Source organism: Leptidea sinapis, chromosome 1 (assembly GCF_905404315.1).
Source record: "Leptidea sinapis chromosome 1, ilLepSina1.1, whole genome shotgun sequence".
Classification (NCBI taxonomy): Eukaryota; Metazoa; Arthropoda; class Insecta; order Lepidoptera; family Pieridae; genus Leptidea; species Leptidea sinapis.
Genome location: NC_066265.1, coordinates 30,489,165 through 30,516,482, shown reverse-complemented (window position 1 = coordinate 30,516,482; position 27,318 = coordinate 30,489,165). Strand labels below are relative to the sequence as shown.

The 27,318-nt window shown below is 34.2% G+C and overlaps 3 protein-coding genes and 2 long non-coding RNA genes across 5 annotated transcripts in view; 3 read left to right on the top strand and 2 right to left on the bottom strand.

The window, feature by feature from the left end:
- The window catches only part of LOC126964668 (germinal-center associated nuclear protein), a 357,720-nt gene that overhangs the window by 99,932 nt on the left and 230,470 nt on the right, over window positions 1-27,318 (bottom strand). The window lies entirely within an intron of this gene.
- On the bottom strand, window positions 57-7,805 carry LOC126964786 (mediator of RNA polymerase II transcription subunit 19). The gene is made up of 3 exons (XM_050808041.1): window positions 7,507-7,805; window positions 7,059-7,430; window positions 57-4,038 (listed from the first exon to the last, which is right to left on the bottom strand). The coding sequence occupies exons 1-3, from the start codon at window positions 7,685-7,687 to the stop codon at window positions 3,878-3,880; spliced, it is 714 nt and encodes a 237-aa protein (XP_050663998.1). The 5' UTR covers window positions 7,688-7,805; the 3' UTR covers window positions 57-3,877.
- Window positions 8,314-10,339, top strand: LOC126964871 (uncharacterized). The gene is made up of 2 exons (XR_007729444.1): window positions 8,314-8,493; window positions 9,392-10,339. It is a non-coding gene; the product is annotated as an uncharacterized LOC126964871 (long non-coding RNA).
- LOC126964419 (uncharacterized) lies at window positions 15,369-21,355 on the top strand. The gene is made up of 2 exons (XM_050807519.1): window positions 15,369-15,683; window positions 15,806-21,355. The coding sequence occupies exons 1-2, from the start codon at window positions 15,633-15,635 to the stop codon at window positions 21,083-21,085; spliced, it is 5,331 nt and encodes a 1,776-aa protein (XP_050663476.1). The 5' UTR covers window positions 15,369-15,632; the 3' UTR covers window positions 21,086-21,355.
- LOC126964864 (uncharacterized) lies at window positions 23,750-26,623 on the top strand. Its single transcript, XR_007729442.1, has 3 exons — window positions 23,750-23,894; window positions 25,830-25,904; window positions 26,403-26,623. It is a non-coding gene; the product is annotated as an uncharacterized LOC126964864 (long non-coding RNA).

Below are 27,318 nucleotides of genomic sequence, written 5' to 3'. Positions count from 1 at the left end.
GACGTTTAGATCCCACGCCTTTACAAGAGAATGACGAAGAAAGTAAAACAAATACATAAAAATTTATATTTTAATTAAAATTCAACCAAATTCTTTGGGCAGGCTTTTTTCTTTTGATAAATCGGACCCGAGGTGATCAAATATTAAATGATTGATTAAATCAATGAGTAGGTACGTTGAATAAATTACAAACAAATATGTAACTAGGTTCAGTTACCACCTTATCTTATGTATTAAAAATAATGGTTTTCTTTCGGCATCAGTTAACCAACCCACCCTTTTTTGGCAATAATAAGAAGCCATAGAGGTATGACAAGGCCGTGACAGATAGAGAAACAACAACCTTTCTTGGTTTTGGTGTAAATAATAAAATCATTGTTTTCTATTGCCACTAAGTACCTACTTAACTGACCCCATTATATTGTAACCATATAGCTACAATGTCACTCTCAGGAAAACTCAAAAATATTGAGTGTAATTGAATTCAAACATGTTTTAATTATAGAGAAGGATTCTTTATGCAATTATTTCCTGCCTTTTTATTAATTATGGGTAAGGAAAAACAACTTATAGGCAATATATTACATTTATGCTACTTAAATTATCATTAACATACTGTATTTCTATATTACATTAATATTTTTTTTTAATAATAATTGAATAATCCCTTATAAAACATATAAATTGATCATCTCAGGTCGTTTTAGATTCAGTAATACAGTGGTTTACGTAGAAGAACCACGTGAGACTTGCGATGTAAGAGGGTATGTATGCCTTATTACTTTGTACTACATTAATTAGAGCTATACAAATTATGAATCTGTCCAAAGGTCGGTCTTTTTATTGTATGCTTCTAGCGGATTTTTACCGAAATGAAATGCAGTTAAATATATAGATTTGACACCAAATGGCCCATCCTGGATGCCTCGCGTAAGGGCGAAACACGTATCTGATTGAAGACAAATATTAGCGGAATTTACACCCAAGATAAATAAAAAAATTTGGATTATTATGGATTTCTGCAAAATGGCCTAATTCAATAAATTTACATCAAATATTATACAATGGGTTTATACTGTAGGTACCTAATAATAATATTGTTGTAGAATTTTCTATCTTGCTCCGCCATCTTGAATTTCTTAATTCGACACAGTTTATAATACAATAACTGTAATATGCTTCTCACGAAAGTAACAATTATAACATTTATTAAATTCGTAAGTCACATTTTTCAACCACGCTTCATATACATACATATATTATGACGACAGTATACAATTTGTTTGAAGTGACAAACGCAGCTTTTCTTTATAGAATACAATTTGCTCCCTCGATTTTTCGCACTAGTAGGTATTACGTTCCTACACGGATCTTAAGCGATGAGCGAACCAGAACCGATACGTCTCAGAGACCTTCATGATAAGAGCATACTCCCACTTAAAAGTCCGGCTACGCGTCTCATGACCCCTGGTTTACCGGATGGCAATGGGCGGTTGCCTCTCGACTCCACATCAGGACAGGAAATTTCAGCTCCCCCCTCGCACTTTGGAATTCATTTACCGACACCGCACAAGATCCGTGCCAGGACTATGTAATTATTATATCTCACTACTATTACACTCCGAAACACATACAGATGATATTACTTAAACATCAATCGAATATTACTAAAATACCGGTCCAAGCATAAGCACAAATGCGGAACTATCTTAGTTTAAAACAAATATCCACATATTATTGACATCTGGAATCATTGATTGAAGATTTTGTTAAATCTCTTAAAAGGTTTCGACGTCACAGGAAATAGGTTGTAAATATCTAATAATGTGTACTATGTATTTTTAACGATACAATAATTTTTATTACATAATAAATATGACGCATTAGCACTTTTACAGTTGGGGGACCATTTATATGAAATAGACCTTAAAACCCATAGACGCGTGTAGCCCGCGCCCGCTGACCTCAGCTGCTTGACTGAATTGTTTGCACTGCGACTATAATAGGTATGAGGAGTGTACTGGGGTATAAAAAACGATGCGAAAACCATAGATAACATATAGAGGATATGAAAAAAGAGTAGGCTTATAGTTTCTTACTCGTTCTTCTCTAAGGAAATCTGCCTTCCAAACGAGCTGTATGAAAAAATTACATATTTCAAGTGTAATGCAATTTACCAATGAAATAAAATATTTTTGATTTGATTTGAATTGAATTCGGAAGCTAAGCTAATGAAGTTAAATAGTGAAACCATTTATATTTACAGCCTTGAGCATAATATAGTAATAATTAATTACTTAATAATTAATTAAGGACGAACAAACATACTAGTTATCTTACAGTAAGTGTCGGGAAAAAGTCTTCGCATATACGATTAGTAGACATGAAATAAAATCTCTTTGGCTGTACTAGTTGTATCTGGCTGATTTTTGTGACAATCTCTGAAACACCAACACGTCCCGCACGCCCGCAAAAGCCACTTGCTGAGCTGTTTTGGCGCCAAACCCGGCGCCGGCCACATGAAACGTCATTTTTATAATACTCGGGGTATCATTATGCGGTTTATGTTATTAGTTGCTAGATAAACAAGCTTGGTTATTGTAAACAAAAAACGTAATTTATGATAGATTCGTGCTGCAAATGACGCCGTTCTTTCAGAATTTATGAGAAATTGTGACTATTTCGCTAATCGCGTCAAAATAAAAATATTGCAGTTCAATTCTTGGTATTATTTAAACTATAGTGGACACGCTATAATATGATCATATGATGTCTTTCAAAAACATATTTATTTTCGAAAAAAATATTGCTCAAAATATAGGGTTACATTAAAAAATATATCCAATTGGTAAAATATTGTTTTCCAACTATTTTTCATTTGTTTTTCTTTCAGTCAATATAAGTAAATCTAATGAAGAAAATTGATGTGTTTAAATTATTTTACAAAAAACACACATCTAGAGCAAAAATTAAGAATTTGTCTGTGAGATATTATGCATCCACCATATCTTATATCCAACTTTGACGGTTTCTCGGATTTTCGGTCTCTTCAGAATTCGATTCTCTCCTCTCCAAAAAAATTATAACAATGCTGCCAGTGTTAGAGGGTGGATGGTTACTCAGCCAGTTTATCAATAATTATGGTATTGACTGTCTTTTATTTCGCATAATACTACTCACAAATAAAAATATAAAATATTATGTGTGTTTATAACTAACCGTACTATCTCTTGTTGCCTATTCTTCAGTTCACAAAAAAAACCACAGCTATTTCAACCGATCATACTACACATACATGCCGATACTTCAATCAGCTAAATTAAAATAAAAAATCTCTCCACCTTGACGTTGGCCGAATCGTCGACACTCAGTCGACGGAGGCTAGAGTTAATTTAAAAAAAAAAAAGGATTTTAAATCACTTATTGATTGGGACTAACTACCTACCATTCCTAAATTTATGCCTCAGACCTGAAGAATGGGCGCAAGAATTTAAAATATAAAGGCAACTTTTTTATTTTACTGTAATCCTGTTATCAAAAGTAAATTCTCAGAACTCTTTACAACTCAGAATCCTATTAAAATACAGCAATTGATACCTATGATAGAAAAAAAGCAATCATTCTACAGACATTATCGGACAAAAATTACATTGCATTAAGGATATTTTTTTTACTTTCCTACATTTGTAACAGAGTTAGTAAATTTGCTCAGACAGGATATACCTGGCATTTAAGTCTTTTCTTTTTCACAAAACGTAATTATGTACAATTAATTAATAGAACCTAAAATAATTTAAAAAATCTGAGAAGCAGCACTATATCTAAAGATTATTAGTAGTGTGGTAAGAGATTGTAGCTTATGTTTAGTAATGCTAACTTAAGTCATTGGGTGCTGGCTCGGTGTAAGGCCGCCGTGCTCTGGACTGTGTTTTTGCTTTTTTCGCTTTTTCTCCTTTTTCCGTTTCTTCCTCTCTTTGTCATCATCATGGCGCTTCTGCTTTTTATGTTTCTTCTCATAAGTGTCAGGGTTAGAGGAATCTGTAAATGTAATAATGATGGAATGAATTAATCTTGAGTAATCTACTTAGGTAGTTGAAATAATATACTCCTGCTAAACATGAAACTAAGCAGTTGATAGTGTTTAGTCTGCATTTGAAAATACTATGTTAATAATTATTTCTGTTTTAAGTATGCCAATTGAGTTGTTTTATTCTAATGTATTTTTTTTTTTCAAATTTTTTATGGAAAGGTACAAAAAGAGAGCATAATCTCTCTTGCATAAACCAGAAAAGTCTTTTAAGTGGTTATTACACACTTTTTTGAAGATACCCATGATATATCATTCTTGAAATCGTTGAGAACTGCACTGAGTAGGACCACTCACATACTGATGGTGATGTTTAAGATTGGTATTGTGCACCAGGTATCAGACCTCTCCAGAATATTCCTGTTATAGATGCGGTAGACAACAGAGTGAGGTCATGCAGTGCCACAAAATCAAGCTGTTACCAGAGTACTAGATCTGCGACGAATCAAGTAGCTCTGCAATGCACATGATCTTATAGTACGAGCTGGTAATGGAGGTCAACAGACCAGAGATAATAACAATACTCCATACAACCTGCACTTTAAAGAGTTCTGTAATGAGAGCTTGAAGTAGTCAGTATCCTATTGTCTATGTTATGGAATTGGCAATCACTCTATATTAAGACCCAGTATTCCAATGTTAGGGGAGGCATTAAGGCAAATGTCATATTATGTTCATAAAGAGAGTTCACATATACAATTATGTATACATGAAGTGTCTTTATCATTGCCTTCTTACATTGAGCTTATATGTTGCCCTACATGCCCTAATATCATGTTTTAATATTCCAAGTGAAGTACAGATAACTAGCAAGAACAGCTGTTAATTTAATTTCACCAAGTTATATTCTCAGTGTAGAACACCCGTGCTTTTGACTCATATTTTTTTATTTTATTTGTATTAATTTTATTATAATCTGTCTCCTTCGCTGGGACATTCAATAATATGTGTATCCTACTGGTATATATATTGGCTTGCTTGGAGAATGGCCTATGCCAAACCCATATGGCCTAGGCCTATGCCAGACTCATATTATGAATCTAAATAAGTTGCCTTAAAAGTTGCTTGCGTTTGCATCACAGGCCTAAATAGACTTGACATCCGAAACATGGCATCCTAACAGTCACACATCCACGCAAACTGTAGGCGCGCTGTAGTCGTCGAGTTGCGGATAGTAGCCCATAATAACCCATAACCTATATAACAGTCACACATCACTAAACAAGCAGCTATTTATAATGGATATTACTAAGTGCAGGGGCTGTCTATGATGATATCAGTTAATGAAAATGTCACTCATTTAATCCTAGACTGTGCTGGGTTGGCAAACCAATGATCAAGAACCTTAGTAAATACAAGGTCGCTCTAGGAAGTCTGAGAAGACCCCAGGAGTGTTCTGAACTTCTGGAAGGAGCTGGGCTGGTTGGAATGACTGGCAAACACTGCACACAAAATGTCTTAGTGGTCTAATTGCCGAAACAGGAGCCCATTAACAAATACCGATCATGGGCCTCATGAAATCTTGCCCTACTACAGGATACAGAATAGCAGTATCAAAATGAGTGCAAGTGCAAAACAAAGACACTCTTATTCAAAAGGCGTAGTCCCTGACTCATGGAAGTCAGCCCTTCCTTCTTTCCCGTCCTTCCTTCCATCCGATCCAAAGTAAAATGACACAGTTCGGATCTGGCAAACTACAGTCCTATTGTTATTACCTCCCTGCTCTCCAAAGTCATGGAGAGCATAATTAACCGCCAGCTCTTGGTATACCTAGAAGGTCACCAGTTGATCAACGACTGAAGCGCAATGAGGTAAATTGAACCTTGTCTAATTTAACCCCCAGTAGGCTCAAGTTTGCGCGTTTATCACTAAAAAAAACGGTATTTGTCGTATCACCGCTCTTCGCCAAAACTTCCCTTAAAGCCTTGCCTTGTATCGGAATACTGTGTCTCGAAATCTTGACCAATTACCAATTCCCTGGTCATCTGGAGGGCAAAGCCAAAAGTGCTCTATTAATGACCCAGCTTCTTCGAAGATTAAATTAATAGAGCATGGCAATACTTCAAGCCGGCCCACATTCTAGCGTTCTACAAAACGCAGATCTGCCCACACAGGCACACGCGTGCAACGCAAAGCAGCTCGATCCATTTGACCGCGTGCAATGCACAGCAGCTCGCCAATGCTCTGTGAACGGCTGGATCACTTAGTGTTGCCTAGTGATGCCGCTTCATTGTGTGGCTTCTACCACATTTATTACGGGGAGTGATAAGAAAGAGCTGTTTAATCTGATTCCTGCTGCCAAATTCCACCTTCACACGACAAGCCACAAGTTAGGATATCATCCCCACCTTCCCGATGTGTGGCGGTCCTCCACAATACGGTTTTCAAGGAGCTTTCTTCCACATACTACAAAGCTGTGGAATAGCAGAAGCAGCACTAGGAATAAACCCAGTACCACTGCAAAAATGTTTTTACAGGCTTGGCCTCTAAAGAATCCAGCAGGAATAAATTTATAAATTAATACATGAGACATGACATAACATTCTCCATGTATGTATGCACTAGGGGATTCAATGAATACTAGCTACTTTGAGTTAAATTCTAGGGAAGAAAGTGAGGACAATACCAAAACACATTTATATGAGAAAGAGTATGAATAATTAATGTGCATAGGATTTTATATAGCACATAAAAAACTATCTATTACTTTTTAATACATGTCATTAACAAAAAGGTAAATTTCACAGCTGGAATAAAAAAGTTAAGGTAAATTTTACAGCTGTAATAAACACTGTCATACAAATTTATTTTGAATTTTGGTATTTAAAATTTTCTCTCTGAAAGATAGATTTAGATTGATGACTTGTAACTATGAAGTTCTCAAAATAATCATGTATTTGCATACATGAACCGTTTAGAGAATTACTTTTCATGAATTATACTGAATGTTTGTATAAATTGAATATCTCACCTTGTAGTGGAGTATCTTGTCCCGGTGGAGCACCATCTTTATGCTTGTGCTTTTTGTGTTTACTTTTATGTTTCTTTGGTGGTGTTGCACTCACATAACGGTACTGCTCTGGTAAAGGACCTGGATGTAACCGGAATCCTGCCAACTGTGCACTAGTTAATGGTAAGAGTTCCTTGCCACCTATTGGCCGTTTAGCTATCACAGATCCTAATGTACTATTATCATCTTGTCCCGGCCCATCAACTATACCAGGTAAATTTGGTAAAAATGACGATAACGATTCTTTTAATTTTTTCCCATTGAATTTACTATATGAATGTTCAAGACCATAATACGCCATTAAGTTTGTCGCTCCTGTTAATTCACATTCTCCTGGAAATTAAATCGTTCTTTTAATATCAATACAATTGAGAAACTTATAAGCGATATAGATACTTACGATACGAACCTGGAGGTTCTTTCATCAAATAAAATGGACCACTGTGAACGATAGATGGGTTTTTTCCCAGTGAAATGGTAGTCTTGAGGGTGCCAGAAGAATCTTGACGTGAAACAACTGGTGACCTCGCACCTCTAGGAGAGGACTTTGGTGAATATGGTTCTACTTTACGAAACTGATCAGACATCATCTTCCTTAAGCATTTCTATAGAATTGGCGATAAATAAAATTTTTTATGAAACAAAACCCTTATACTAAAAAGTGCGAACCAGATGAGAACTGAGAGCTCCGCTCCAACCCAAAGAGAATTAAACACTACGTTTACTCCAACCAAAGAATATATTTACCAAAGAGCATTTATTCACTAACGCATCAAATCCGCTCACTGTCAAAGACGTTTTTTTTTTTTTGGTTCTGTTCGTCCATCTGGACAGGCAAAGGGGTCAAAAGCCCATACAGCCAAGTCTTCATTTTAATTTTTCTATTCTCCACGTTACACAGCTTGTTCATAGTCAAGCTAAGTCTATATATCATCTTCATCTTCAAACATAACTAACTGTAACACAACATTTGATAAATTAAGTCCGAAACTATACACTACTAGATCATCAGCAAATTGGAGGTTAGAAACTCTATTACCCAAGACAATATTTATTTGATTTATGTAGATTATAAAGAGAAATGGACTCAAAATTCCGCCCTGCGATACGCCTCTATATGAATATCGAGGACCTATTAATTGGTTATTGACTATAACATAAAGTTTACGACCATGCAAGAAATTGAATATCCAACTAACTATTTTTTCAGGGACATTTAAGGATAGAAGAATGGATGGTAATTGTTCTAAATCAACATTATTAAATGCTCCTACAACATCCAAAAAAACACCAGCCAATATCTTATTGTCAATCTGGGCACTATGGATGTCAAGACATAAATGCCGTAGACTCTCACAAGCGGAACGACCACATCGAAATCCAAATTGATTATTAGGTAAGAGGTTGTTACTTTCAATATAAAATATTAATCTCTGTTTTATTAATTGTTCAAAAATTTTACCAACACACGAGCTTAGTGTGATAGGACGATATGAATCAGCTGAACTAGAATCTTCCCCATGCTTTAAAATTGGAATTAGACAGTCTCTTTTCCATTCTTCTGGAATAATGGAGTTGTTCCATAGGAGATTTAATATTTTTAGAAACTTATTTATGTTAGAAGAGTTTAGGAGTTTAAACATTTTATAGGAGAGCCAATCCAAACCGCATGCAGAGTCCTTTCTTGATGATAGACCAGCTTTTAATTCTTCAAAAGTAAAAGGGGCAATCATAAAAGAGTTGGTGCTATTTAAAGGATGATTATTGTGAATAATTGTCAAATTTGGTACTGTATCTGGAGTATATTTGTGTAAAAAGTTGGATATCGAATTATTGCTAGAGAAACAATTATTATTAGAATATAAGTTCATAAATTTCCTCATTTTTGTCCAAATCTGTTTCATTGGCGTTAACCTATTTATGGTGGAGCAAAAATCTGTCCAGGATTTATGACGTTCAAGTCTTAATACACATTTTTTCTTTGCTTGAGCTTGCTTAAAATGAATGTAGTTTTGGATATTGCAATTTGATTTGAATAACAGATAAGCCTGATTGCAATCTTCTACCACTTTAGTACATTGCCCATTCCACCAGGGAAGTTGTCGCTTTCTTTTAGGTAGATGAGTAATATTGTTACAGTGATAGTTGGTTTTAGGTACTGAATATTCTACCGTTCTAAGAATTATGGAACAGAAGTTATTGTAAGACTTCTGTAGATTACAATTATTTATTTCAAATTGTTTTAACAAGTCATTTACTAAGTTCTTATATTGGTCCCAATTTACTATTTTCAGATTACTGTGTGGAGGAATGTTGGATGGAATTGAAGAAGATTCAGTTTCCGACACTACCATGGAAAATTTTGTGATTGTAGGCAAGTGATAGCTGCTCAAAGAGTCCTGATGAACTTGCCATTCACAGCACAGGAATAATGAAGATGATACTATTGTTAGATCTAGTCCATTTGGTCTCCAAGAATTAGTACCCACTGTAGTTGGTTGATCATTATTTAAGAGCATTGAGTCATTATCGTCCATTACATCCATGATGTCTCTACCTCTAGAATTGGTTCTATTACAACCCCAAATGGTATAGTGAGCATTAAAATCACCAGCAATTATTAGTGGTTTTGGAATACTATGCAACAGTCTATTAAATTTAGATTTGTCAAAGTTAGGTACACTGTTGCCAGGACTATAAAAGCTAACAATTGAGATGTCTTTTTGTTTGTATTTAATATTGATTGCTACATTTTGCAAGGAGTTATCAGAAAATGTTTCTAACTTTTGAAAATAAATGCCATTTCTAACAAAAATTGCTACACCATTGTGATCATTACCACAATCATTTCTTATTTTTGTATAACCTCTGATAGAAAACTGTATATTTGGTTTAAGCCAAGTTTCTGATATAAGTGCTATGTGTATGTCCTGCTCATAAAGTAGGTTTTGAAGCTCAAGTCTGTTACACAACAGACTTTGAGCATTCCACTGTACTATGTTAAGTTGAATGTGACGTTTTATTTTTAATTTGTATGGTATCTTTAATAGCTGAACTAATTGCGTGTGAGCTAATGCTTTGATTCTGTGTTTTATTTAGTGTAATGACTTTGATTATTGATTCTGTGATTAGGTTCATTGCTGCTGGATTGGACAAAATTAAATTAATGATGTCTTGTGTGTTCTCTGTCTTATTGAGTGATGGAAAGTTTGTTGGATGTTTAAATAAATCTGATAATGGTGTTTTACTTTTATTTTTACTATCCAATATCTTTTTTTGTTTTATAGGGCATTGACCTGATACTGCAAGATGGTTACCTTTACAGTGTACATATACTACTTTGTCAATAGGTATAGTACATTCTTTATATGAATGATTTTCACTGCAGATTGAGCAACGCTGAGCATTCTTACAGAATTTAGCCAAGTGGTCAAACCTAAGGCATTGGAAACACTGCTTAACTGGCGGCACATAAGGTCGCACTGGTAGACGCCACATCTTTAAGTGAACGTAATCTGGGAGTGAAGTAGATGACGCAAAGGTAATAATGACTGCTTGTGTAGGTTGTAATATAAAACCACTATCGGATTTGTTTTTTTTTTTCATTGTACGCCGAACAGAAATATTTTTTTTTGTACTTGACAAGGATTTGAAAATTTTTTGTTGGACATATCAATTGGTACGGAGGAAATCACTCCAGACAATTCAGTGGCACCTGCTGGGATGGACGCCTTAATATTTTGTTCCCTTAAAAATGTCGTGTTGTCTAGCAATGTATTAGCCAAATTGGGTCGTTCAAACACTACTCCTATCTTATATTTGTTGAGTTTCTTAAGATATTTAATGCCTTTAATGAAGCGCGATAAGTAGCTACTAAGAGTTAGCATGTCACGACTACCAAGTGGCTGTTCAGTGACACTCTCTATAAAGACTATAAATTCATGACCGGCACCTGCGTCTTCCGGATATCGGCGACAATAGTCGGCCACCCTATATGGCAAATAAAAGTCCTCGTGGTCTTCCAAAACTGTACGCGAATCGGAGTATTCGCTACTTTCAGAGGTGGAATCTAAAATAGATTCACCTTTATCTCGTTCCGGCTTGGTTTTATTCCGCCTTTTCGACATCTCTTAGCACAAACCTAAATCACTAAATATATAGACTATTACTTATACTAAACAAATTACATGATAAACATATACAAATACTTATATACTTTTCAAAAATATGAGGATTATATACAATATAATAGAAATATTTAATTTTATAGTTAAAAAGACCGCCCTAAGCAACCAAGAGTTCCCGCGCTTTTTTTTCATACCCTGTCAAAGACGAGGTCAAAGAATATATATTTTTTCCCACTGTGTGTCACCGACTGTGGGTGAACAAAGATTAGAGAATACAATATTTGCGGGTGAAGTGTGAACCAGTGTAAGCTAGGGATGACTATTAAAGATCGATAAATTGATTTATAGATACTAACAATTTTTTTATCGATCTCTAGTACTGAATCGACATAACACCTTCTAAAATCAATATTTGATTTTTTCTGTTTTGATAACAAAACGTAAATTATATACAATAAGTAGAATATACCACTTAAACAGAATATGTTTTACTTAATTTCTCTTAAACTGCGGTGAAAAAAGGCGGTTGTGGAGTCAGTTTTCTTCATTCCTCAATAGCTCGAAGACGCTAAAAGTTTGTTTGTTATATCTGTTGACATTGCGTCATTTGTTGTGTTCAATTCTTGTGATGTATGTACTTGTATTACGAAAAGTGATATAAATACTGTTTAATAAGTAAAATCACTGTAGGCGTAACTTACATGGACTAAGGGGTAACACGGATTTTTTCTGATGAAAGAAAGAACTTCCGTTAAAAATCAATTAAATAATTTTGTAATTGTTAAAATTCAATGAGTAAAAAAAGTGTTTCATTTTGCTCAATAATATTTATTGAAAATCTCCAAGTCTATTTGTTTTCTTTTTTGTAACTACTTTTCTAATAAATAAATTATTTATAAATTTTTCAGATATTACCAGAAATTTGCGACAATCTTTAATATTCAATTACAATGTCATATTGACATGTGCTAATCCGTCTTTCAATTTCTTATGTTGAATTATTAAAGTGATACATTTATTACATCGTCTCAAATTTTTTCGACTGCGTGTTGCATGTCGGGTGACGGTCGGGCGGCGCCTATAGTTCGCAGCAGCTGACCGTGTAGTGTATAGACTATTAGTCATTTGTGCCCGTGCTCCACGCTATTTTGTTTGTTTTTTAATAATTAATAAAAATATAATATATTATAGCATAATTTTAGGAAATTTGTTTTTTTTTTTATTCAGTGTTATTAATATGTCATTTTGTGAAAAAGAGTTTCACTTGCATCGTACTATCATAAAACCACACAATTATTTTTTTTTATTTAGGGAGGAGCTATGTCGCCAAGCTCTCCGTTTAATCATGGTACGTTCATAATAATGTGTTGACTATGCGTCTGGCATGCAGTTGTGCCGTATGTCGTTATATTTCTCATTACAAGCTTTGTATTATGTGAATTAATTTTAAATAACTAAATCCAGTCTGTGCATTGAACTCTGCCAAAACTCACGTATTATAAAGTAGTTTTAATTAAATCTTAAAATGAATTATTTTTAAAACAAATCACACTTAGCTACGTACATGAGCATAGTATCAAAACAAAATGATTATACCACACTGGCCTAACACTCGATTGACAATCCTCCACACAGACAAGGAATCTTCTGTTTGACAAAAAGACTTCTCGACCACAGAGTAGAAAGTAGTTGCAACTACAAAGTGTGCAAATAATTCCAGTGCCACCTCTTGTTATCCAGACTCTACACAAGGACTAGAATATTACGTTAGGTCTGCGGTCAATTTTTCAAGATTAACTTCGGCAATGCTATAGACTAGCCCCCTTATTCATAAGTCTGCTAACTTAAAGCATTGCTAATTCTCACTCTGTCTTCTTCTATTGACCTAAGTAAGAATGAGAAATAACACTCCTAAGCGGCTGTTTAAAGTTAGTGGACCATTATGAATAAGGGGGTAGGGGAGATATTGCTTGTTGCCTTCTGCATTAAGCTCTCACCGCTGTATATGAAAAGCTTAGCGCTTTGGAATCAGATATAAAATCAACAGAAAAATCCGATAAAAAAAAGTATTGTTATATATAATGTGGGGAGTCACCTGAGCCTGATATAAAAGAATATGCTAAGCATAAGTATTAAAAATTGACATCAGCAACAAAACAATTTATCTTCTTTGTTTTTGTTGTTTTTAAGTGAAAAATTCTTAGCATCATTGTCATTTCAAAGTCGATGAAACGAAAACGCGGGATAGTAAAAAGAGATAACAGAAAGAGAGACACATAAATGCATATGATTTCGTGCGAGAAAATGAGATAGGAAGCATTATACAGTGTTCTGGTAACAGGCGATCATAGTTGAATTAAGAAATTGACTTATGTATGACGCGAGTAATAATTCTTTTAATATATTCTTAAGTTATGCCTATATATATACTCAACGTATTACCACATAGACACCAGGGGAACATAAATTTGATAGCATTGATAGTAATGTCTTAAATAGCGGCGGTAATCATGTGTCATCCTTGCAACATGTATCAGGATTTCACATGCAGTTTAGAGATTAATGTAAATTTTGCATTGAATACAGCGATTCCGTTGTTTGAGTTTTTGGACGCTAAATTTTGTTTGAAAATTAAATTTGTTGATAAGACAAGACAAAAACAATGATTGACGGAGTATTCCAAAGATACATTGACCATATTAAGTATTTCTTCCATACTTCAGTTACCCTAAGCCTCTTGTATCATTTATTGAAAATGTAAACTTTGAGTCTGAATAAATCTATGTAATATGTACGAATAAAATGTAAATTAATTATCGACCATTGTATCACTATGATCATTACTAAAACCTACAATTATTAACCTACAACTGTTCCTGAAATATTACATTCGTCTCATAATTTTGAAGCCAAAAATTGGAAAGCTTTACTTCTACCCCATGTGAATTGCATACATATTTTTTTTGACACACCATTACAGAATTAATTATCTTGCCTCATATAAGACATAGCTTATAATAAGAGGTAAGTGGTGCAAGACAACGATATAAAATATACATACCGAAGCATACATAAATGTAAACATCTATAAATCTGAAAAACAAACATTGATATTCATTTATTCTCACATTTATGGCTTTTATTCTTATGCTCACCACAGCTGCGTGGCGGTCTTCATAAAATATTGTTCGTGTACTGTAGGTATTTATTACCCCTTCAATTCTCTATATATATATATATATAGTAATTAGTAAGATATGATCCGAGATGATGATATGATATAAAGTAACAATTTTAATTATACATTTAACTGCTAAAAACTGACCCAATGATGTATGTGCAGTAAATATGCAGATTATGACTGCATAAAATTAAAAAACCATGACCCTTACATAATAACCGGCCAAAACTATTAAAAAAATTAATTAGAGAACGGAACAAAATTATTTAAACCTCAGGTGGTCATTTATCTATTTTATTTGATCATTAACATAAATTTTTGCACGTACCTCGGTTCCACGATTCAAACCCAGCACCTCTAGCTCAGTTGACTATATGGGTCGTCGTTGTCGTCGTGGGACACATCATAGGATAAACTTTACTTAAGAACATTTATGGAAGTAGGCGTTATTTTACAGAAATTCATAATTATCCAAATGTTTTGAGTTTTTTTTTCAGTGTTAATTCCGCCAATATTTGTCATCAAACCATTCGACACGACTATCCTCAGGAGATGTTGACTCGCCAAACTCTCTCAGACTCACTTGAGTCTCGTGCCAGAGTTTGAGAGAAATAGACTAGAGAGAGAGAAACATTTGGATAAACTTTACTTAATTGTTACGTAAATGTTTTTGAATATTGCAAATTTCAATACAGATGCAGATAGAAAGTGAGTTTATCATTAATTTGAATTTTTTATTTAATTTGATTACAAATAGAAATAAAGTCATGCGTCAACACAAACTCAACAGTATCAAATTACATACAATAAATTGGCTGTAATGAATCAGGTACACGAATTTTATTTGAAAACTTATTATTTATTTTTAAACTTGGTTTAATACCCTAGTCAATATAGTGTATGTCAAGAAAAACTAAAAATGTCAACAAAAAAAAAAAGAACTTGTCAATGGTTATGAATTAGCTTCTCGTAACGCGTTACGATATTCTTCAATGTGTTTGGAAATAAACATCGCAAATGTCCATTTCAATAATATAGACCCTAATGAATTACTTTATATGTAGGAAATGTGTGTTAATAGTGATATCAATGATGCGAACTTCTATTTACAGTGATTGTGATAACACCAATCTACATTCACAAAGTGACGCCATTTTACGGGAATGACCAGCCCGCGGCTGCCTCTTATTAGGCCTGGTGCAAGGAGCTCTGTTCTTAAACGGATGCATGGAAACAAATCTAGATTTTTGTTCTCTTACTGGAAGTACGATTTCACAGGTATTGCTATAATCGATTTTTGTTTTATTGCTATTATAATAATTCGAATCAGTTTTGATTTCTTCTTGTTTGAATGTCTTTTGTTTCTTGATAGTATAACGAGCACGTGTTTTCTTTTTTAGAAAACTATGGAAGATGGTAATACTGGGAGTGCGAGAGATGATAGAACAACATCGACCTTTGGTAGTTTTTATGGTGATAAAACTTCGAAAGTGACTACAAACGGACATGACTTTGCTGGCGAGCCGTCTATTCCTTCGGAAAATTCCTACGAACCACGACGTCACAGCGCGGATGCCACCCAAGACGACAAATGTAAAAAACGTATTAATCCACTAAGAATTCATCTGGGAAAACGACCATTTGTGGATAATTCTGTTCCATACAATAATACTAATAAGAAGAAAAAGCCATGTATCCCTAAAACTAATGATACTTATGCAAATAAAACTACAAATCCAAGAATTCCTAAACTAATACCAAAACGCTTAGACCATAGTCAGTATAATGCTACATCACAACAAATGGATTCTGTTCATGAAAATGAACAAGATAAGCCTGTACCTCGGCTTGTACCCAAAAGTCAACTATTACAATTTAAGAAGAACAAAATTGAAAAAGTATCACAGTTAAAGGAATATGCACAGAGCTTAGGATTACAGCCAATGGTGAAGTTTAAGTGTAGAAAATGCTATTCAATGACATTTAAAACACTAGAAATGCTGAAAAAACATCAGTTAATATGTAGGGGTCAGGCAAAACAGCCCATGTCATGTCCAGAAGGTGTTACACAAACAGATGGCCAGTCAAGTGGGCCATCTAGAGTCACAAGAAAAGTATACCTATGTTCAGCTTGTGGCACTTACTATGAAAATTGGAATCTCTTCCTACACATGAGAGAAGTACACAATAGGCATATCTGTCTGTTTTGTTTAGGCATGTTTTCCAAAGCTGAAAAATTATCAGCTCATTTAATAAATAAACACAATGTTCATTATTTAAATTATAATAGCAAAGAAGACTTCACCAATGATTATAATGGCAGTTATTATTTAATGTGCTGTATGTGTGATGAAATATGTAGTGAGAAAGATGACTTCTTTAACCATGACTGTAATAATGTCAAACCAAAACCTGTACCTGTCCTAATTAGTAAAAATTCATTGAAGACAAATAATTCTCTGAAAAATGTTAAGGAGACTACTAGTGGCCCTGTAATGACAAAGGAAATGCAAAAACCTGTGACTGATAATATTAAAGACAATGATCAAATTTGTGATACAGTTCCCACACATATTCCAAAAACAAGCACACAATATATTCATAATCCTGATTTTGTTAATAGTGATACCAGTATAGGTTCTAGTAATTCATTAAATGAAAGTAAAGACACTAGCAATACCGCTGATTCTGCAATAGAAATGGAAAGTCCAAACTACAAACATCCAAGCCCTACTGAAAATGTTTTAGAATATATACCCCCTCTGAATGGTGATGAAAAGGTTCATAGTGGATTGGATTCTTGCAATTTAAGGCAAACAACCGATCTTCAAAGCTACACATCTGATCCAGAAGTGCCTAAAATGCAAGATAATCATCCTCTTGCACCAGAAAAAGAATGTGGTATTAAGTTGAAACTAAGTTTAAGTAGTGCAAAATCACCTGTTATTATAAATTCTACAGTGGACCCATCTGTGGGGCAACAATATTCACAAGCAAATAAACCACCTTCAAGAAATCGACGACCACCCAAGAGATATGAGAAAGAAAAACCTCCAGATGTAGCACCACAGCTTAAAACACCGTCTATTAAAATGACTATATGTGACAAGGCTGATAGTCCTTTTGTTAAAACTACATTTTATGAAAATCACAAACAAAGTATAGTAAAAACTCTTGTCAATAATAATTGTGAGCCTCCCTATGATATTTTAGATAGCAAACCAGAAAACAATCTTAAGTCTACTATTTATGATAATAAAATTGAGGATGTGAATACATTAAATAGGGTACCAAAATTAACTGTTAGAGTTCCTAAAGAATTTCTTGATAAAGCTTCTTCTAGTGATGATTCATCTGATAGTGATAGCAGTGAAAAGCTTACTGTGGATGAAAACAACACATTTACTCATGAGGTAATAAAAGAGGAAAATGATATTATTGATAAGAACTTGGAAGAACCTTATACAAGCAGTATGCCACCTAACAAAGAAGTAACCGAAGAAAGTCATAATGAAATACAGGAAGAATATAATGAAACACCAGATGATAAAGTACAAATGCCAGAGATAACTACAAATGACCAATTGTCTCCAAAAGTCGAAACTACATCTGAAGGACAGGACCAAGATGCAAATGGAGAAATTAATGTGGAGGATATCACTCCAACTGATGCTTCTCCGGCAATAGAACTGACTTTAGATGAGCCAATTGATAAGTATCCTTTGAAAGACCTTATGAAAGTATTTCTTTTAAAAACATTTTTTAATTGTATTTACTGCAATCATGCTAGGAAAATTGCTGTAAATTGTGAACAGTTAGCTTTACATATGGTTGCCCAACACAAATTCTCAGCAACAGTGAACAGTATTACTGCGGAAGAACTACTACCAGAGACTATATCTGCCAAAATTAAGGCTGGTGTTGAAGAAGTGGCTTCAGTTTTTATTAATTTGGACTCATATGATAGTGTTGATAAGTGTGAGACTGTGCAGTATAGTCAAATATTTGAATGTTTTCAGTGTTATTTCAAAACTGCAGTACATAAAGAACTATATCTGCACAATCGTAAAATGCACCAGAAAACCATTATGCTGTGTATTATGTGTAAAAACAATTTTTATACTTATAGTGAACTACTCTGTCATTTGTGTCCAGGAACATATAATTCTGACTATGTAATTAAATTTAGATGTTGCTTTTGTAATGTAGACTCTATATCTTCTTCATTTAGATTAATGGTGCATCTTCGGAAGATTCACCACACCTGTGATGTATGTTTAGAATTTTGTCAAAGTCAAGCACGCCTGTCTAATCATGTTTGGAAACACAAATTACACCATTTATGTTTTCGGTGTGGCATTGCTTATAGAAATAAACCAGACATAAATAATCATTTATTTTGGAAACATGGTACTGAAAGTGTTATGTGTAAGAGATGTCTTCAAAAGAAATGGCCGCATGTTTATCATTTTTGCATACCACCAGCAATTTTTGCTTGTGAAGAATGTAACCTACAATTTACAAGAGCTGTTTACTTAAAGGTTCACAAGAGATTTCATTCTGGGGAGTATCCTCATGTGTGTACAGAAGAAGACTGCACTGAAAAATTTGTTTCAAAAAAAATATTAAATAAACATATAGATGAGCACAAGAAAAAACTAATAACTGAAACAATTGATGATAATCAGACTGCCATGAATAATAAATTTGATGACAAAGATCAAATACCAGTCATTGACTTAATTTGTGAATCAAAGAATGAACCAGGATCTTCAGAAGTTAAAGTTGAACCGGAAATGGTCACAAAAAGGTCAAAGAAAAAGAAGTTAAAAGATAAGGATGCATTACTGTTGGATGTAAATTTACCTGCTCTTAACTTGTCTGAAAGTGACAGTAGTGATGAATCTGATGGTGAGAGTAAAACACTTGGACCTAAAGAGGAGTCACAAGATAAAGTTTTTGATGATGCACAGACAGATACTTCTAATGAAAAAGAGAAGCCTGAAGTCATTAAAACAGAAAATATAGAAACACATGAGACAAAACTTGAATTGGAGAAAGATGAAAAAGATAAAGAAAATATAGAAGATGACAAATCAAGTGAACAACAAGTGTTACAAATTTGGGATAATCTTCAAAAGTACCATGCTAATAATTTTGAACCTCAAAAAGAAAAAACTCCCCCTCCAACCCGAAGACGACATGTTTGTGAATCAGACCATGATTACTGTGTAATACCTGCTGATTTTCTTATAAATGAAGATGTTCTTAATTCTGAGAAAAAGAAAAACAAAAAGTCACCAAAAAAAAGGCATGGAGATATGTCATCATCTAGCAGTAGCAGTAGTGATAGTGATTCAAGCTGCTCATGTGGATCGAATTGTAGTTGTTCTTCCAGCAGTGGATCGTCTTCATCAAGCTCATCAGATTCTGACTCATCAGATGATTCTGGAAATGAAGAACACAATGCTCGTAAAATGAAAAAAGTTTCACGTAAAAATATATCTGCTAGAAGAATGAGTAATGGATCCAATGTTGATGTCATGGGTATGACAGAAACACCAGTGCTTATTGCTGAAAAAAATGAACCCACGATTGCTGAAACTGATTTAGAAACTGAAGAGAGTGACACAGATGAAGAGTTTTATGATGAAAATCCACAACAATTGGCAAACAAATTGTACAATGAAAAGCGGAATCAATTGTTGTCATCTATTACACCCTCTGATGGTGGTTCAGTTTCTGAGGAAGTTAGTAGATGCACAACACCCGTTAAAGAGGAGGTGGAACCTAAAGAAGTTGAAAACAAAGAGAAGTCGAGCAGTAGTAAGAAAAAGAGCAAGAAGAAAAAGAAGTCAAGAAGTTCTAAAAAACATGGTCCTATTAAACTTAACATTCCTAAAGGGGTAATTCTGCCTGAACCTGAACCTGCAACGCCATTAATCCCGAATAAAATTACAATATCCCTTCAATCAAACACAGTACATCTACAAGAAGCACCAAAAACCCAAAATCCTACTGCAACTAACTTAAAAGCCACCCAATCCTCTATTGAAAGGAAAAGGGCATCAAAACGACGGCGAGTTCCAAACAAATTTTATGGGTACTCTAGTGATGATGAAGCATCAACACCTGCAGCACTAAAGCCTCAATTACCGCCTAAACTAGAATGGAGAAAGGAAGACTTACCATCACCTGCACCACACAAGACCAAGAAAGAGATACCATCTACTGTGATTCCACAAACCTTTTTCAATTTTAATGAGCCCATAAGGTTGACTGCTCCTGTACCAGATCCAGAACCTCCAAGAATTTTGATGAATACAGAATCCATGGAATCCAGTGAAGAAGATACAAGTGATGAAGGAGCCCTTGAAATATATCAGCCTACAGTACAAAATACGTCAACATTGCCTCCGCCAACGTATTTGAATTCGGGAACGTCGAGTTTGCCCTACCCGTTCCAAAGACCCCCAGTGCGTCAGGCCAAAGAGGGAGAAAGTGTTTATTGCTACTGTAGATGTCCTTATGACGAGGTATCAGAAATGATAGCATGTGATGCCGAAGGATGTCCTATTGAATGGTTCCATTTTGAATGTGTCGGTATCATGGTACCGCCTAAAGGCAAATGGTACTGCCCAGAATGTAGGAAAAATCAAAATTTCTCAGGTTACAGATAGGTCAAAACACAACAAATGTAAATAACATATTATTATTATGTGTATATAATTTATTTAAAATTGTAGATAACCTAGTTATACCTGTGTATATTCTTTAAATTTAGATAGATGTTAAGTTAGTATATTAGGTCTGAAATTGTATCATTGTTATTGAAAGTACATGTTATGCTTGATGCTGGCTGTGGGGCCTATTCTGTATATCTGAGAAAAATTGTTAACTGACCATAAATTACCGACGGAATGGAAATATAAATCCAGTTTTTGATACCACACTGTATTTCATTTTTATTTTATTACAATAAAAAACCGGCCTAGAGAGGGTTCCGAACAATTCCAATGTCAAATGTTTTTATTCAATTGTGGTATGTTTTACAACAGGTACCTACTCTTATATTAGATTATGAATTTTGAATCTACTATTAATTTAATTTTTAATTAACTGATAGAATTTTTAATAGGTATCCTGTAATCTACAAGCAACAAACTGAATTATATATTTTTCTAAATTTTAGGCACAGTAGTTTCGGAGGTTAAAGGGGGGAATTTTCGTCTTCTTTCATGATTAAAATCTAATCTATTTATTTTACAATAAAAACAATATTTTTGATATCGTCATAACGAGCCATTTTATATATGTTTGCAAAAAATTACCATTAATTAAAAAAATATTCATTTACTTTGCAAATCTGAATATGGGTCATAGAATTTCAGCATCCTTTCAAATATATAAGGTGACATTTAGACAGATAGACACACGAGTCATCCTATACGGGTTCCGGATTTTTTTTCTATTTTCGTTCGGAACCCTAATAAATGGAATGACTTTTTTTAAATGCAAGAATTGTTATTCGCCATGAACTCAAACAGCTATCAATAAATTCGAGTTAGAATTGTAGTTGGGCTTATTTTTTTATGTCTTTCCGCCGAAAATACAGGATCTGCATAAGTTCTTTCATAGATTAAACATCTGAAACAGGTTCTTATTAAATTTGGCTAGGCAGGGAAAACAAGCAGAGATGTTGAGTGCTGATGTATCGCAAGGGGGCCATACACCTACACCCGAGTTGCAAGTCTCAGGATCGATGGAACCGGTACCCGCTCGCTGTATCCATGAGATGCTCCTGAAGTTAGTCTCTATTTCCAATGTTGTAAAAGATAAAAAAGCTAATCTTATTATAATATATAGAAATGCGGTTTTGTATAATTTTTTATTTATTTATTTCTATATTTTTTTTAAACATAAAATGGAATAAAAAGTAATTAATTAACCATACAATTGATGCATCTTCGCTGGTTCGTTCGCGTTTCATTCTTGGGTACTAAATTTATTTACCGCCAAATAGTGCAAAATCTGGATAAAGTAAGAAATCTGTCGTTGGCGCCAATATACTACCAGACCTTTCGCCACTATAGTGGATGGCAAAGGCCAAATCTAGTTCTCTTGTAGATTGTAGACGCTCTTTTGTGCAGGATGACAACGGAGATTGACCAAAGCTGGTAAGAGATGTGTGCCCTTCCTGTTTGGTAAGTAGTTATGATCTATCACACCGGAACTAGTTCGTCAAACAGTGATCACTTGTCTAGGGGTCAATTTTATTTTAAGGCATTGGTATCTAAGATTAAGTAACGTCCTTGGTAACAATACGGTTAAAAGGCCCTTGGTTCTGGTAGACCTCAACGCGTAGGTTGCGCTAGTCAACTAATTACAGAGCTTGCTCCGTATTCCTCGTAGATGGTGCTTGCTGTTTATGGCGGTCGCTTCCACGACGGCGCTCATATTCAATAATTACTCGAGTTTTTAACGTATGCATGATGACGAAAAATTTTCAAATGACGTGATAAATACATAAAGCTAATCAAAAAACCAAAGGCTGATTTGAAAAATGATTTCCATGTTTTTAAAGTTCACAGTTCGGTATGCAAATAGTACATTGCGATACAAGGGTGGAAAATAGGTTATTGCAAACGAGTCGAGACTAACAAGCCCAAGCTGAAGTCGAGGGCTTTTCATGAAACGAGTTTGTCTTAAAAATTTAAAGACAAATCTATTTTTTTTTTTTGATTAAAAGGGGGCAAACTCGTAAGAGACTCAAGTAATACTTCCCGGTGGGGCATCTTCACATGGACATCCGCAACACCGGGGGTGAAGAGATGCGTTGCCGGCCTTTATGTTAGGAGTATAGGTACCTATGCTCTAAGCTTTGAAGGTCTTAAGTCGTATCGGTTCGGAAAAACTGCAGCCGATAATAGATTGCATAAAGTGACTGTGCAAGGCTATAAGTAGGTACCTCGCAAAGCACGCTGTTCTAGAATGCCAGACGTCAACATAATGCGTCAAATGTCCGGTAGTGGAATTCAGCTATGCTGAATATGAACTCTGAGCTCTCGCCGCGCCGTGACATAGGTACAACGCGGTAGAAGAAACACAACATCTCTACGCAACGCCAAAGAATCAAGCCGAGATGACTTGATCGTCGATGATCCGAGACGCTCTTCGGTTAAATGGAAGATGCTGGTACAGGGGAGTGCCCGCCCAGAACTGAGACAGAACTCGGCCTCTCATGGGTGAGGCCAAATTTGCGCCTTATTTTTGGCTGAACCTTAATTTTGAAACTCAATGTAACTAACTATAGTTATTACTTAGTTACTCTATGAGTATCTGTCATTAATTTTCTGTCACTATGAAATATTTTAACTTATATTTTTGAAATAATATATATTGTTATACCTATTAATATTACTGTTCGAAGGTTTTGAAGTATCATCATGGAATTATGCCTTCATAGGAGTACTTGCAATCTTTTCGGTGGTGAGTACCTACCTAACTCTGGTTACACACCTATGCCAGCAAGAATACCTATTTAGCTTAGAAATACTTCTTTAGATACTTAATGAGAAATTATTATATGCCTATTCTAAGTATAATTTGACATTATAGAATATATTACCACAGTGTTTGCTCCAATAATTTTCCAGGTATGTAATCTGAATGCATGTTTTGTTATCAAGTTGAGAATGGATTGTTTTTATATATACCTATGCAGAATCTGACAAAGATCTCCACGAAGATTAGTCCTGAGCTGCCCTCATCCATTCTATTCCGGCAATCTAGACTAGAGCGTAGGTCCCTCTTATACAACAACGGCCTGCAACAACCAAACAATCAAAACTGCCGTCTTCCGGTACGTGGTTGCCAATCGAGGACTTTACTGCCCATATTATTAACAGCCTATTTAGTTTTAAGCGCAGGCGCCCCCGAAAGACGATGTTTTAATGAGGATGATATATGAACATACGACCATTTAACGCACTTGTTTTTAATGCGTTCACTGCATACAACAGATACTTTATATTGTAGTGTATTTCTTGTGCCCGTCCTTCTCAGGTAGGTATTCTATTTCGAATGGGTGGTAGTTTTTGACGTTTAATAAGTGATATTAATTACTATTTTGAATGAAAATATCTGAATTTGAACTTGCATTTTCAAAACGCCTGTTTATGCCGCATAAAAAGTATATTTCGGCCCAGTCAAGGGAATCTTCATAGAGTATTTATCGTTGACCTAGAATTATAATAATTGGCAAGTAATACCGTCTCATACTACTAGTTTAGGGAAGATTTGAGAACTATATCTACATTTGAAATTAAATCATAAAAAAATTGTATGGAACCCTCGGTGTTCCTCAGTAGTCTAGGTCTTCTACTAAAAATTTACACGTAAAATCTTACCTTTAAAAAAATTCTGTGGTAATTTATAGTATTTTTCAACAGTACCCACCATTATCATATTTGACTTTTTGTATATTAATATCTATTGCAAAATCAAATTGACATGAAGTGAGACATATTGCGAAGAAGTAGCAAGAAACTCATTGCCAATCTTTCAATTTCTAATCAATATTTAAATACTACAGCTTCATAATTTTACAATTTATTTTAACTACCTACAATATGCGATGTAACGAACGTCATGATTTACACGAAGTTAAAAAATAATACTTAAATGTAAATAAATTTAAAATAAAACAAATTATTAGGTTCAGTAACATGCATCGATTCACACACATTGTATATATATAAAGGTGTTATGAGAGCATTTGATCAAGAATATGAAAATATGTATTTAAATATGTATTTTAATTTTAAAAGTTGATGAAAACAACATGATGTAGATTTCGAAGACAGGATCTTCTAGCCAGCACAAGTAGTTTGTTGGCGACAATATTACATTGAATGTAGGATTGCAAACACTTTTCGGACACGGATGTGTGTAAACAGGAATCCGAGGGTATTCTCACCACTTTACCAGTGGGAGAATTGTTCGCATAAGATTCCTGCTTGGTGCAGGATGGCACATGAGCCACTGCGGTGTCTGTTTCTGTCCTGTCATACTGATTTGCATGTATCTACTATTGTGTTTCGGTATGAAAGGTAAAAGGGGACGCTGTTGTTAGTCAAATGAGACTTTAACATCTTATGTCTCAAAGTGTCGAGCGCAATTGGAATGTCGCTCAGAATTTAGGGCTTTTCAATTGGCATTGCAATGGAGGGCGTATTGCTGACCATCAGGTGAATGTCTTGCTTGTCTTGACAGTTTTTCTTATAAAAAAAACTCCTGTGCTGTCTAACAGGTTCCAGTGTACTCGGATAATTAAATTGAGATTCCCCTGCTTTTCTAGAAGTCGGTTGATAAATATCAGCCTAAGTATAAATACATTTAAAAGAAAAGTTTTCGATTTTCTAGGATCATTGAATAATAGAGGCAAATCTACTCTTCCGTTGAATGCTGACATTGAAATAGCCAGACCGGCATGGCAAGGTAAAGATTATAATAATAATAAAATTTATTGCCTTGAACTTAATTTAAGTACACAATATCAGCTTATTACAAACATACATTAAGACAAAAAGGAGTAGGCTCAGCTTATGCTGCTTGAAATAATATTTTATATGCAGCGCTGGTTTTCAGCCATTCCCATCTCCCTAAGGTGTAAGGTGGGATACATAGTAAAGAGGGCAAGCTAATAACGATTACAATGCAGATCTAAACTTTTTCTAAATGTATCAACCTCTGTATAAATTATGAGTGTGTTTGTGAGTGTGAGTGTGTGTTTTGTATAAATATATGAGTGTGTGTCAATGTGTCAGTTTAAATGTAATATGAAACGAGTTGCAAATTTTATGGTTAAATCATGAAAAATATTAAGGGAAGTTCTTTCCATACACAATAATTGAAATTTTCAGCTTCCTGTTGTTTTTTTAATAATGTCATTTTATATTTACCCTTAAACTGATTTATATTTTTTTTCATTCTAAGAGGTGGTGGCAAATCATTCCAAATACGGGAAGCCATGAATTTGAAACTGGATCTATATCTTGTTGTCTTGTAGTATGGTATATTTAATAAGTTTTGAGAGGCAAAACGTGTACATTTTAAATTAGAACTTCCGCTCCAGGACAATTTTTCAAATAAATATTCAGGGCGCTTGCTATAGATTATTCTCTTTATACTACAGGCATAATGCAATTCTCTCCTAGCTTTCATATTAAGTATTCGTTTGTTGTCTAAATATGGAGTTATATAACCTCTGTTTGGAACATGAAAGGAGAATTATAATGAACATATTGTACTTAATATTGGAAATTTATCTTGAAAAAGAACTTGTAAATTTTGTACATAATTTAATATATGAAGCGAGTCATAAACAATTATTGCTCTACCGTTTTACATTGTTATTATTAATTTTAGTTTTTTATTTGACTTTTTTACTATTTTAGTCATTTTGATTAAACAATATTCAATGAAAATCGTAAGCCCATGAATTGTGTTTTGTTTTTTATCGTCATAGACATAATGTTTAGATATGAACTGAGATTAAGCATTTATATAAAATTCTGTAATATATTGCGATGTTTTAAACATGAGCAAATGAAACAGCACAACCAGAGCCAACATAAAAATAACAGACTCATGACTACCCCATTTCAAAAAATTAAATATTCTAACCCTACCCTCCATATACATACACAACGAAAGAAAATAAGCACCGTTGATTTCCCGAAAGATATATAAATAAATTAAACCTCCCACAATCAAATTTAGTACTAACTACATACATCGAGTACTTATGTAATTTCTATAAAAATATATAATAATCTGCCAAACAAAATTCGAAGCATAAATAATGAAAAAAAATTTATTAAAATACTGGAAAACTTTTCATTAAAAGTTG

What these genes read in the sequence shown, in the direction of transcription:
- LOC126964786 (XM_050808041.1), bottom strand. Translation starts at nt 7,687, where the DNA reads ATGATGTCTGATCAGTTTCGTAAAGTAGAACCATATTCACCAAAGTCC. An exon ending in TTTGATGAAAGAACCTCCAG is followed by an intron (nt 7,431 to 7,506) that starts GTTCGTATCGTA and finishes TTTAATTTCCAG; the next exon opens with GAGAATGTGAATTAACAGGA. An exon ending in ACAAGATACTCCACTACAAG is followed by an intron (nt 4,039 to 7,058) that starts GTGAGATATTCA and finishes TTACATTTACAG; the next exon opens with ATTCCTCTAACCCTGACACT.
- LOC126964419 (XM_050807519.1), top strand. Translation starts at nt 15,633, where the DNA reads ATGGAAACAAATCTAGATTTTTGTTCTCTTACTGGAAGTACGATTTCA. An exon ending in CTGGAAGTACGATTTCACAG is followed by an intron (nt 15,684 to 15,805) that starts GTATTGCTATAA and finishes TTTCTTTTTTAG; the next exon opens with AAAACTATGGAAGATGGTAA.